Source organism: Stegodyphus dumicola, chromosome 9 (assembly GCF_044657685.1).
Source record: "Stegodyphus dumicola isolate Sdum_Otavi_A_Nest chromosome 9, ASM4465768v1".
In the NCBI taxonomy this organism is placed as follows: domain Eukaryota; kingdom Metazoa; phylum Arthropoda; class Arachnida; order Araneae; family Eresidae; genus Stegodyphus; species Stegodyphus dumicola.
The window spans coordinates 13,450,520-13,465,258 of NC_140776.1; the positions used below are offsets into that span (position 1 = coordinate 13,450,520).

General features: G+C 31.5%; 1 protein-coding gene across 1 annotated transcript; it reads right to left on the bottom strand.

Annotated features, from left to right (window-relative positions):
* Window positions 1–5,589: 5,589 nt before the first annotated feature.
* On the bottom strand, window positions 5,590–14,572 carry LOC146995303 (uncharacterized). Its single transcript, XM_085823239.1, has 2 exons — window positions 12,812–14,572; window positions 5,590–11,133 (listed from the first exon to the last, which is right to left on the bottom strand). Exon 2 carries the CDS (start codon window positions 11,076–11,078, stop codon window positions 8,604–8,606), a length of 2,475 nt encoding a protein of 824 aa, XP_085679365.1. The 5' UTR covers window positions 11,079–11,133; window positions 12,812–14,572; the 3' UTR covers window positions 5,590–8,603.
* Window positions 14,573–14,739: the final 167 nt, after the last annotated feature.

Consider the following 14,739-nt stretch of genomic DNA (forward strand, 5'->3'; position numbering starts at 1 on the left):
TCCAGGAATGAATCCCAAACAATCACGTCTAAGAACAGAAGCGGCCTGATCAGGGCCAAGCATTAGAAAAGAAAAGAACGTTACAACACAAGGAACCTCGGAACCAGCCGAAAATACCCCACACAAAAATCAGAAAGAAGAAAAACGTGATTGTCCAAAAATTCAATTCAACCAAAATCAATTCCGAAAATAGCGTAACGAATACGTTGTGCAAATACCAATTAGAATTTTATCCAAGACACACACAAAATAATAATAATACAACCCAATGCATATACAAAATAACGTTTGGCCAAAAATTACAAACAGATACTACCAAGATACACATATACACATAAAATGAAAATACAATTAAACTGTAAAAATTTCGTACATAATTCAAATGAGCAATGAGATCAGTGATACTTAAAAAAAATTTAAATTGCAATACCTAAACAAATACACGAATAGTCATTACGTTAAACCATATCAAGTCAAAAATATTTCACTGTAATTCAAATCAAGCCAAAAAAATCAACCAGCAAGAGTGAAGTGTCGCTAAAAAAATTTTCAAACCTTAAAGTAAACACTAGTGAGTAACAACACCAAACTTAAGTCCCCTTAGGAAGACAACAAAAAAAAAAAAAAAAAAAAAAAAAAAAAAAAAAAAAAAACTAATTCGAAAAAATCCACTAAGTCCAAAAAATTCTCAAACTAAAAGAAATCAATCAAAGCTGGACTGAAGCACGTTACTAGAACACTAAATAAAATATCACAAATCAAAAAAGTGTTCAAAACAAACCCCCCAATTTTAGGCAAAAACTGAGATCTATTCTGCATCAGACTCTTCCAAAACGTTGTATAGTAACCTAAGTAGCAGCCTTCAGCAACACCTCCACCCAAAACAAAAGAAACAAAGTAACTCTTTACCGCGTCCATGTAAGCTGAGAAAAGCGCTGTATTATGAAGGACAGACCCAAACTTTTACGTATCAAGCAAACCTCCAGACACGTTGAAAGAGAACATAAGATCTCTAATCTCGGCAAGAAAAGTGCGCTGACTGAAACGTTACAATCCTGAACCAACACAATGAAAAAGATACAACAATAGTTTTCTCAGATAACCTGTTTCCTTCGGTGTAAGAGGTCAAGTGCCACCATGAAGTGAACGTATTTACAAGAAAACGAGCTTTCAGGACATTACAACTTCACGCAAGACCTAACTGCAAGCAACAAATGCAAAGTTCTCAAAAGTGCTAAACTAAAAAAAAATACTCATAACTCAAATCCCTAAAATCTCACAAATCAAATCCATAACTCAAATTCTACCATTTTCCTATAACCACAGAAATCTCAATTCTTCCACAAAACTAAACATCAGAGAACTTACATTTTACGGACCTAGGCAGAAACCACCAAAACAAAACAAAAACCTGATACAACTATCTTGATACTACCAATTCAAATACAAAACTTAAGCCCAAAACAAGAATTAACCCCAAATTCAGCAACAAGTCCAACCAAGAAAGAAAATTCAATAACTCAAATCAAATCTATTACGATTCACTAGCAAATTCAAGACAAACTACTTGTAATTAACAGAAAATTCCCACTCATGAGTACAGAGCAAAAGTAACTAATCTTCTCAAACTTATTTCAAAAATTTCATAAAACCAATTCCCGTTGTCACCAAAATTCTCATTAAAATTCACTTTCTACAATTCACAAGACTAACTCAATTTCTACTGTTTAAACAATTCTCACAGGACAACTCTTCACAGACTTAAAACTCAGAAGATAACTAATCTCAATTACTCATTAAACTAATTAGAACTTCACTCAAGCTGAAGAATTCAATCCAAAAAAAAATTAAATATGCAAACATCACTATTGCTGATCTCAGGCAAAAATTTAAATCTAACCCATGTTCACTTTAAAACAGAATTTTTCAATAAAAAAAAACAATTTACAATTATTACTCATTCATTTGTATCATCATGCCTTCAGAACTTATAAAATTCATTGCTCAATACTAAATTAAATTTTCTAACACATTACACAATATACTGGAATCATATCAAAACATTGCAAATAAAAAGTAATAATATACTACGCTATATAATCATGAAAACATTACATACATTTCACAAAATATTATTCAATTAAGTCAAAAAAACAAATCAAAATTTCTCTAACGTTACCCCTCACAATTACACATTTCACAAGATTCTGGGTTAAATAATTAGCAAAAACATAAAAAAATTTCTAGCTACGCATAGCTATGGCTTGTCTCATTCAGTAAAATAATTAGAGTCTTTAAGTCTCGCTCTCTTAATAGTGCTCACAAAATGAGTCCAGTTTTTACCGACAAGCACTCGAAACTTGTTACAAGGATATACAAATAGCATAGGATTATCGTGAAATAATTCATTTTCCATCTTGTATCAGAAATCAGAAATCAAAAATATACATCCAGAAAACACTCAAGGATTTTCAACAGTAAAAATGTACAGTACCTATTCTGCTACATTAAAATATATATTTTCCTAATTTTAAAGTTCAATTCTGTTTGCCTAACGTTAAAGTCCAAAATTCCTGAAATTCACACAAATTCTCAAAATTTATCCTCTAGTATTAACAAATAAGCAAACACAAATCAAAACTAATGAATCCTAGCACATAGACTTAACTCCTTCATTAAAACAGTAAATTACTAATAATAGGTAAATTCAAAATCAATTACTGATTCGATCCTTCACTAAGCAGAGGTCACGGCACCAATGTTATATCGGTTACCGTGAGAATTCAATCCAAAAAAAAAAATTACTTATCTGGTAAAGACGTCTTGATGTGGAGGACTCGTATCCTAATAAGCGTTGACGTCGGCGGGGCTCATCTTTACGGTCACAAAATGGAAGTTTCAGAAGACATCATCCTGTCCTAGCACTATTTGCGAAAACACACACGCAGGTAACTGGTTTTCATAATGACGAAGTTATTTTTAAGTCTGTAAAACAGAAACAGGAGCACTGCTGCCCAGCACGGCTATCCGCTTGGTCTTGAAAGTCTTAAGTCAACACGCAGGTAACTGGTTTTCATAATGACGACGTTATTTTACCTCTGTAAAACAGAAACAGGAGCACTGCTGCCCAGCACGGCTATCCGCCTGGTCTTGAAAGTCTTAAGTCAACACCCCAGGTTCAATTTCGCCTTTTTACCAGAACGCGGCAAGGGAGCATGTTTACAGCTCCCGGCCAGAAACGTTTTTCTAGGCAATTACGGCTCGCCTGTTCTTGCTCATCCCAAGAGCAAGCTTCACGAGTAACGTCCAAAGTAAGTTCCACAAGCCAGTCAGTAAGTATCTCCAAGTCTCGCACGAAAAAGGTGTCACACCAAAAAGTTTTTCCAAGAGTAAGTGAGTAAAGTCCTTAAGTCTTTCAGCAAATATTCAAACCTCTTCAATCTCGCCTCTTAACCGAAAACGCGGCCGGGGAGCATTTTTTGCCGCTCCCCGCCGGGAAACATCTCTCGTCGTGAATTACATCTTGCCTATCGCTTTCAAGCAAGTTTCAAGAGTAACGTCCAAAAGTCCAGCAAGCCCATAAGTGAGTGATTCCAACTCGAATTTCCTTCGTCTCCTTCACAAACGCGGGCTCCCACTATGGCTTCAATTATCGCCCCCTTAATTATGGCAAAATTTACGTTTTCAACCCCTGAATGCGGAAATAAGGGTGATCGCGCATGCGCGCCCTTCTTCACTTAGCCAACAACCAGACCCTCAATCGCCAAAAACCTGAATGACTTACATTGAAAGACAAGTAGCAACCTTTGACCTTTTTGTCACGTACTTCCTCTCTTAAGGTCAACTACACAATGAAAATCCTTCTTGAACATTCTAAAGGACAAAGCGCGCGAAATCATGACTTGGCAAAAATTGCTTCCCTTTCCCTGCTTCTTTCACAATGAATCAAAGCTTGTACAAAATTTGCAAATAAAAGGAAATAAATAATATTCTTTTAAACTAAATAATATTCCCAGAAGCATCTGTTTTTCCCCAAAATTAAAGCCTTAAAATAAATAATTCAGAATCAAATAAAATTAAAATTTCCATAAATCAGAAAATCATTCACCTAGTTTTTATACCGCTATCAGACAAATTCTCTACACAACACATGTTGAAATTGGAACCATGACAAGCCAAATCTATCGGGACGTCATTCTGGAACAACGTGTACGTTTGTTTCGGGGCGCCATGGGCGCACAATTTGTGCTTATGTTGACAACGGCCGTCCTCACCGTGCAAACATGGTAAGAATGCCTTCAATCGGAGGATATCATCCGTATGGACTGGCCAGCATTCTCACCGGACTTGAATTTAGTAGAGCACGTGTGGGACATGCTTTGCCGACGATATGCAGCCCGTCAACCTCCTCCTACATGTCTACCGGAATTTCGGAGAGCATTGCTTTTTGAGTGGTGTAATATCCCCCAAGATCAGATCGATAATTTGATACTCAGCATGCCTAGGTGTTGTACGGACTGTATTGCATCGTCTGGGAGACATACAATGTATTAACAATCATACCAACCATGTAATATTTTTTTTTTTTGTAATTTGCTCCAGGAAGAAAAAATTGCTAATTTTTTTAATAATATCAAACATATAGCATTTTTATTTTGCTTTTTACCTTTTGTTTAATAAATAAGCTTTACAAATAAGCCAACTTTGTTTTGCTTCTAACTCTTCCTTTGCCTGATTTTGCATTATCCTTAATTTATGGACATGAGTATACTTAGATGCTGTTGTTATTGTTGTAAGTTCAGCGTGAAATCGGATTAACTTCCGCTTTGCATTGCTTTGTATTTTAAGGTTATTAGTAGTCTGAAGTATAAGTACTGATTATATTCTACGATATTGTGAACACTTGTACGAATATCTCTGATAAACATTTGAACATTCTTTTATATTTCTTTTGATAAGAATAAATTTTATTAACCCTTTTATCGGACTTGTGCATTCAAGCTATTACGAACCCGTACGCATGCAAAATCTTTTGGTGTGGGGAGTGGAATTGAATGCCAGTGATAAGAGCTGTCGCCCCTTTTTCAGATGTCACACACTGTCCTTCCACAATCGATGGGTTAGTTTTCGCCAAGTTTTATATTGCAGCGTTTATTATGTATTCAGTTATTTTGATGATATTGAAGTGGAAGTTTTTAAGCGTTTTTTCGGTGAGGGGTAGCGCATTGTGTTTGGCCTGGTGTTTGGCCCCATTCAGCCGAGGAATACAGACTTTAGTCTCGCATAGCCAATTGCTTAAGAATGCATGGGTTATGCTTTTGACGAGAAATTTAACAGAAATTACTCTCCGTATGGAAAAAAGTAATTTATTATACAATACCCTTAGGCGAAATGAAAAATATTTAGAGTTAGTCTATATTTTAGGGTACCCAATGGATTATAGCCAAGTTGTTTCATTTATGGTAACCTGAGCAGTTGAATGTTATGGAAACCCTGTTATAAGGTGATTGTTTGCGTGATTACGGTGAATTTGACTGATGAGAAAATATTTTAAGGGGTTATTTATGTGTTGGATGTTGGTTAAGAAGTACGTTGCTTATTTTGTGCTTTGCACCGTAAAATACCTGCTAGTGGTAAGATTAAACTGAAGTTTCTGTACACTGTGGAACGATTGGGAAAGAAAACATTGATTGACTAGTGTGTAAATGAAGATTTAAAAGGCTTCATTTACTTCTCGGTAAATTACGCAATGAGATTTAAGGATTTAGAAACCGGAGCTCATATTAACACTATGGAAGGTATGTGGGGTGTAATAGAGACTTAGTCCTTACCGTAATCATTCTTTGTCTATATGCAGATTCTTGCTTCGATAAAATCCTATATACAATGTGGTCTAGGCCAGTACCTCCTATAAACGAAGCCACGGCACGCCGCACACTACGTCACTAAAGTCGTCCTTATGTACAGAAAGCATGGTTGCCACATGAAACCACTTATCGCTGTTATTCCTTTAAGAGGAGAGAAAATGAAAAGTAGTTTTTATTTCCTTGCATAAGGCTTACTATATCGTTTGGTTTTAAATATATATATATATGTGTGTGTGTGTGTGTGCAAATATATATATTCCGATTTGATTTCATCGACTGCATTTTCTAATTTCAAATACCTAACCTTACTTTCCTTATATATTTTTACGCTTAAAATAATAACAGTATAGTAAAGAAATTAATTCAACATACTTCAGATTAGTAGTAATAAATATATACTGAATATCTGGCTGGTGCTGGTTTGCTTTCTGAAGAATATATATTTTATTAAATATTTTCTTCCTTAACAAAGAGGATAACGCATAATTAAGCAAGTTTACAGTTGATTAACACAAAATCCTTAAATTAATTTTAATCAATTTTTAACGGCATTTTCTGTTTCTCGTAAATACAAATTTACACATAATTGTTTAGTCATTTTCCGCTTTTTTTTTCACTTCAGTGTGGGACTGAATTTCTTAACAGATGAGAAACCTGGAGAATGATTTGAAAAATACTATTTTTTAGCATCTATCAATATTTATTCATTGGTAGTTTTAAAATACGGTAACAAAACATTTCATATATTTAGGCATTTTAAATTAGATCATTATTTGAGAATACATAACTGCATCTTCCCCAATAATAAAAAAAAGAAAAATTGTAAAAATTCAACAAACTTGACACTTGCTAGGAATTCAAAATTCTTATGTTTCATTCTTATTGTTAAATGTTTGTAACATCCCTTTTGTCTAATTATGTGCATATAATTTTTTTTGTAACTTGTAAACTTTTGTTCCTGAAAGCATTTCATTGTAACTTATTTGAGAATTTTTTAGCAAATGATAAATATGAAGTTTATATATGTACTTACTGGAATTTTTATCAGGGTAATCAGTAGGAACTTTTAAAACATCTAAATAGATCAAATGTCCTCAATTCTTAGAATTGGAAGAATATGTGTGTGTATTTAATTATGGCAAAGCACACTAGGGCTATCTGCCTAAGAGGAGGGATGCCTTCATAGAGGACTTTCTAAGGGAAACTGGCTCACAATTGAAAGAATAACAAGTTTTATGTATTTTCCTATTAGAAATGAAAATAAATATAGCCTGATTGTTAAGATGTAAAGTAAGATTTAAAATTTTCAAAATAATTCAGATTTTTATTTTATTATTTTAAGTCTGAAGATAATAAGAAACAATAGATTAGAGTCACTATCTTATTTTATAAAGTTTACTAACTTATAAACATAGTATATGTCATTTCTGCTGTATGCATAAATTATTTTTTTAATGTTTTCAATTTCCGTTGCTCATTTAAATTGTTACTTAAAAGATTATCATTCAACTTTTTGCAGTAATTATTTAGAAAAATATTCGTTGATGCTTGTATGATGTTTTTCAAAATAATTTGAGGGTCATGAAGTTTAGGACAGTCATTCAACTCTAAAAAAAAAATTTTCATGAAGTAAATTAGGATGCAAAACATATAAAAAGGATTTTATTTATTATTTTTTTTTGGCCTGAATTTTTTGTATTAGTAAATTTATAACTGGAAGTAATAGGAAATGGCATTGCATACTACAGTGGGAAAAAGGGTGGGATGACTATTTATTTATGTAACTTGATGCTACTTATTTTTTATTACAGTTAAGTCTCTTTAATATCAAAATAGTTTAGTATAACTGCATGAAGCCTTACAGCTGGGAAGGATTAAAAATATTTTTTTACTCAATTTATTTTTGATAAGTTTTCCCCTGTATATGTACAACCACATCATTAGAAATTTTAATTCCAAAGTATTTCATTTTAGTTTTGACAGAATTTAGCATGTATTACAATGAAAATATTGTATAAGAATACAGTGAATTTCCTCCATAAAAATGACTCATATGGAATTGTAGGTAAAAACAAATTGTATTTATTTTCTTCTTACAGTGTAAAATTAATGTAATAAACATGTCTGCTTCAATTAAAATAATATTAAAAAATTGCAAGATACTGATTTCAAAATCTAAACAATAGTAATATTAATTGGCAAAGTATTTTATCTTCAAAAATCAATATTTCTCTAGTTTACAATAAATACACCTATTTTGCACAAAATGATATTATATAAGAGACTTAACAACTTTAGCACTTTACTGTCATAATTAGTTAACTATTACAAATGCTTTTTTTTGTGTGTGTGTGCATGCATTTTTAAAGAGTTGGTAAAGATTTCACAACACAAATAGAAAAAGCACTATTTTTTTTATTTAACATACTATCTACATTCTGCAAAAAATATTCATTTAAATAAAGTGAATTACAAGTTAAGTCTGAAGATAATAAGAAACAATAGATTAGTGTCACTATCTTATTTTATAAAGTTTACTAACTTATAAACATAGTATATGTCATTTCTGCTGTATGCATAAATTATTTTTTTAATGTTTTCAATTTCCGTTGCTTATTTAAATTGTTACTTAAAAGATTATCATTCAACTTTTTGCAGTAATTATTTAGAAAAATATTCGTTGATGCTTGTATGATGTTTTTCAAAATAATTTGAGGGTCATGAAGTTTAGGACAGTCATTCAACTCTAAAAAAAAAATTTTCATGAAGTAAATTTAGAGTAATTTTACACACTGTAACTCGTGGATTTGCCGAAAATAAAAATTTTTGCTCATATTCATCTGAAACAAGTTTCTTAACAACAATAAAATTGTATATAACAGCATGTAAAATATCAGGATGAGGATACATAAGACCTCTATCAAAAACCTTAATCCATGAATGAATATTTTCATCGTTTTCTAAAGCTAACTCCTTATCAATAGTAATATTGGATTTACATACATCACATTTTAACTTTTTTAGCATACTATAACAGCAATATCCAGCTATATAAGTCAAAATAGGTACATCCAATTTTATGTCGTGTATATCACTATCTTCAACTGTTATTTCATCTATGAATGTTTGTACATCAGTGTCATCAAAAGTTTGTTCTTCAGTGTCTTTAAAATCAGATACATGAAGAGGAATATTTCCAAATTTTGAAGAATTTATTAGGGTTGGTAATGTACTCTGAAGTCTTAATTTACCCTCTATTTCATAAACCTGTCTGATAGAAATATTATGGTGAGCTCCAGCCAGTTGCCTGTACTTACCAAATCTAGCCTCTAACATATCTGTTTGTATTTTTCCAAGTAAAAGGTATTTAAAACCCAACTCATTTATACAATACCTTGATATCTCAATTAAAGCATACGTTGTATGGTATACTGCAAAGTGAGTTTCTTTGGTTAGGCAACCAGAGGTTAAATTCAAATTTTTCCAACTATCTAGCCAATTCAAAAAGTTATTCACAAAAACATATTTTTCATCATTTTCTGCCACAGTGAAAGGTGTTTCAAATACATTATTTTTATGAACCCCTTTAAAAATAGATTTCACATTTACAATTGACCACCATGTCTTTATTATTTTAATAAAGTTTCCAGTTTCTTGGAAATTTATTATTTCTTTCTGCTGCCCAAAAGAAAATAATGCTTCAACAACATTATCATTAAAAATCTGCAATGCAAGCTTTACACTTTGTTTTTCTAAGTTAGTTGGATATAGAGCTTTTATTGTCAGACCATAAGAATACTTTAATAACTTACCAGTTTCAGATTCATGTAATTTTTTAATACAAGAAAAAGATGCAGTTTCAATATGTGAAGCATCATCGAAACTTGGGAAAAACATACTCTGATTATTATTTTTTTGATTTATCCAGTTATTTCTAATGCATTTTAAAATATGCACTGTATCAATAATAAAAAACATTGGCCTAGATTTGTCAACAGGGTTTTGATAAACAATACTAACTTTAGGTGGCTCTGAAAACAGAGACATAGCCTTTTTATTAATCGAATTATTGTCAGTGACAATAGCAATAATTTTAAACCCAATATTTTCTAATCCCACAAAAATTTTTTTAATATAAATATACAAATTATCCGCACTAAGTGTTTTCACCGGCAAAATATGTACAACATCCTTATAAACAGATAATAGGCTGCGAATCATGAAAACATATGCACTAGACGCAGCATTTTTGCAATTATATGCCATTCCACACAAATTACTACCTTTATAATCAAATGCTTGATTTAGATGAATTTCATCAATCATTAAAATAACAAGCAGATCTTTTTCTGATTGTTCTTGAAATTTAAATTTTATGTAGCTTAGGAACTTTTGGTTGTATTGTTCATTTATTGGATATATATTAAAATCTGAAAAAATTTTCTGAATGGTCCGTGGATTAGGCATAATAATATTTTCTGAATTTCGAATAAAATTATATGCATGTGGTGAAATTGTGTGAAGTAAAGTGGAAAATATTAGAAAGTCTGCAGAATATCTATATTGTTGTTTTTCTGAATTCAAGTTTGATAGTTGCTCAAGGAGAAAATTTATTTCATTGTTTTTATGTGGAATTTTCTCTTTTAAAATTGTCATTAATTCATTTACAATTTGTAAATAATTTTGAATACTGTCTTCAGATGAATCATTTGAGGCAAATAGGTCTAATTTCTCTAAAATACTTAAAAGATCTTTAAGGTTGTTAATTTTTGATGGGATTACATATTGCTTCAGTGATTTAATAGGTATATTTCTAATTGCTACAGATATATTCAAATTACAATCAATAAATAATGATTTTAGAATTCTTGGATGATTGTCATTAGAAACATTAAGAATCATAGTATGTATAGGCCTGTGTATAACTATCCAGTTATCTGGTAAATTCACAGTATTAAAACAAATTTTTAGTTCATCTAAATTATAAAACATTTGTTTTCGTTCATACTCTTCCTTTTCAGCTAAGCTACAGGCTAAGGCTTTTTCGAGTGCATCTTGTTCTCTTTTGAGTCTTTTATGCTCTGGTGATTCCCTTGATGAAACACTGGAACTAAGATGACTCGGACCATCAGGAAACAGACTTGGAATTAAACCATTCTTTAAACGAGGATATGACAATGGTATAATGATCTTCTTTTCCAGTTTTCTCATCAAAGAATTCAGTTTGCCTCAGAACATCCTCTTGCTTAAAGTGAAGTTCACACACCTTTTAATATGAAAAAGAACAAATAAATAAACATGCATCAAAAGGTTAAACAATTATAAAATCGTAAGCATTCGCCATCCTTTAAATACATGCATAGTCTAATAAGGGTTTTATTGTATTTTTATTTAATCATGGCAAAGCACTCAAGAGCTATCTGCTTAAGGGAAGGGTTACCGTTGTGGAAAATGTTCATCATTTAATTTCTTTAAAAATAATACAGGGCGATAATGTTTGGATGGTAACAATTTGAAGAGATATAGCCATTTAAAGTGCACAACGCAAAAAAAAAGTGATGCAGCCATTTAGAGTGAATAATGCAAAATCTTAAAACAAAACTATTAACTCTTTTGGGCTAAAAAGAGCCATGGATGCTGTCATAAAGTTTTGAAAAGTGCAAATAATTAGCACATGTTTGTTGTCATATGTCAAATGCATATAATATAAGTAATATTTAATTGATACATCCTCAGGTAACATACAATTGCTCATGTAATATATAATTGCTACATCCTAAATATTTTTCTTCAGTTATTTGAAAACAACACTTGGTTATGGAATTACATTCAAAATGGTGATAATACAGTTATAAAAAGAATAAGATTAACCATCAGTTGATGGATAAGAATAAGATTAACCACATTCATTCGTACCATTCAAATATAAAGTTACTGGCTCTTTTTCTAAACATTTTTACAAATGATATGTTCACAACCAGAAGTACAAATTTACTTGTATGCCTATGAATGTTTATATTTAAGAGCATAAAACATCATTAGTCATTAAAAAAATTCATTTTTCTTGAATTATTGAAAACAAGTATAAGTGCTAAAATATGATACACAAAGAAAAAAACAAGAATTTGTATATTTAAAAATTTATTTGCAGTAATTAAATATTTTAGGCTATTCTTATGTAATTTTGGAGTGAAATATTCACATTCATCAATCGTGTTTGACATTATATTACTGTGGAAGGCTCACTAGATTGCTTCTTTTCCATATAATTTTCTTAACTTTTTTCAAAAATTTTAAAAGTTATATTACTTATCAATACAATGAAACATTTTCATATTCCACTGCAACAAGTATAAATAAACAAAAACCCTTATATAAGTGTTTTTAGATAAGAAATTAATGTAAATTTCAAGCCCACAAGAACTTACTGCCAGTAGCAAGTGAACAACTGTAACAAGGTAGGTGTTATTGGCATAAGAAACTCGTACTTTTATAGATGTGTGTATGCATGAAACAATTTAATAGGCTAATTAGGATTTATGCTAACATGTAGTGAAAACTAGTAAGCTTACAATCTTAGGCAATATTATTTGAACAAGACAGTTTAATTTAAACACCTTGTAACTTATTCCAGAAATTAAAATGATTACTGTCAAAACTAGTCCATTTATACGATTGTTTTCTTTTACATATATTTCATAATTTTTTTAAGGATTTTAGAATTAATAAAGTTTAGAACATTGCATAATTAGCATTAATTTCCTGTTCACATGAGTTACGAGCAAAATGCATTCTCAAATGCTCCTAGCATTCCGGTAACGTAAACCAGTAAATTATTTCCCTTGCAATCAGAATTTTTTGTTTTCACATTTTCAAGTCATGTTTCTTTCAATGACATTAATCTTTCAGGAATTTTCTAATTTAAAAATGAAATGCATGCTTACCTTTGAATGTTTCGAAGGCTTGAATCCATCTTTTCGTTTGCAATTCCAAATCCATTGTTTTCTCAGTTGTTCTTCCGCAGGAAAACTAAATACAGCCACCTTCGGGCCATTCTTATAATTTCCTTTGCATGTTGCAACACAGCATTTATGTGGCATAATAAAAAATAAATAAAGTAATTTAAATGAAAAATGTTCTATTAGAGCACACTACACTTTCAAACAACAGTCAGTTCACTACGCTACGACACCGAAGTATATTCTTTCATTCTTTGCCGCGAGGAAGATGGTAGGAATGACGACTTAGATGACGTCAGACCGTTCAAGCAACCCTAGAGGCTTGGCTTCGTATATAGGAGGTACTGTCTAGGCGCGTTTTTGAAAACTGTCGCCAACACCGAAATGACTCATTTACTCATCATAATGTCGCCAAAAGTCTCCAGATCCCGTGTATACCCTCGTAGTTGCCTTGAAGTAAAAAGCATCAGATCAGCTTTGTATAATAAACTTGGAAGCACTTCCGCAGTGAACCCGGTAAACGTAAACATCGCCAGCATTGGCGATAATAGTTCAAACCTGGTAACCCAGCGGATTTATCCTATTCTCTTGTTCGAAGTTTGCAACCATTCCTCTTGCGTTCATTTTGTTGAATTATCCCTGTCGTTCTTCGCATTTGCAGATTTATATTATTCTTCTCTTATTTATTATTATTTTTTCTGAATTTTTTAACAACGAATAGATAGAAATATTTTGTAGATAGATGCCGGTTCTCGGTTCGGGATGAAAGGAAGAAAATACGGCGGGAGGGGTGAATGCTAATTTATAACACGGCTGTTCACGTTGTGTTCTGAATTATTAACAGCTCTAAGAACCATGAGGTTTCCGACCTCTAAAATAATTTGTTTCCGTAGGTCGCAAAAATGTGCATGTGCATTTTAAATAAGTAATGCTTTTATTTTTATAATTGGTTATTGTCATCTAAAATTATGAGAATAAATCAATTTTTATGGCGTAAAATTTTAACAAGATAATATATTGTTAATGCTTTTCTAACAATAACCTTTCAGAGGATGGCAGGTGTGACATAAATAGCTGATTAAATTGAAATAAAAAACATTATTGATTATCTAAGATGACAGCATAGTTTGATGCATCACCATGGTCATCAAAATTAGCAACCACTGCTGGTGTAAAGAATATATTATTTTCTGTGTTAACTGAAATTTAAGACAAATTGTTTTCGTTTATCACGTGTAACCGGTTAATTTCAGTATACTATTAATACTATTTTTTAAATTTACATTTTTTAAATGAATTTTTATTTCCGTTATATGCTAACTTGAATTTAATACAAATTTATTTTCGTACATCACGTTTAACCGGTTAGTTTTACATCTACATGCTTATTACCTGTGAATTTTTACTACTATATGCTTAATATAATATATTGTTTTGTTTGCTAACTTGAATTTACATGCACTAAAAATTTCGTTTACAAAATATCACGTTTACGGCTCGGCCAGTGCCTCCTATGGCTCGGCTTATCGTCGATGAACCGCGAGCTTGGCGAGTAAAAATGCAACGGCGCCAACGGGTTCTCTGCGGATGAAAACCCATAAACTTTATTGATATTCTAAAGCATATAATATTTAAGAGAAAAATTGCCTGCAGCGCAGTGCGGCTAAGAACGCTATTTCTACTGAAACATAAATATGAACAACTGCTGCCATTCACACAAACTCAATAGTAAAATAAAGCATGTTGCCAGTAACAAGATTATTGTAAATCACAATATAAAATTAAACAGTGAGAAAATAAAATATAGAAAGAAAAAAAAATAGGCAAATATTAAATATACATCCAACATTAACTCCCACCCTTGCCACTGCACCTCGCTTCTGAAGAAAAAGGCTCCGGTAATAAGATGAAAG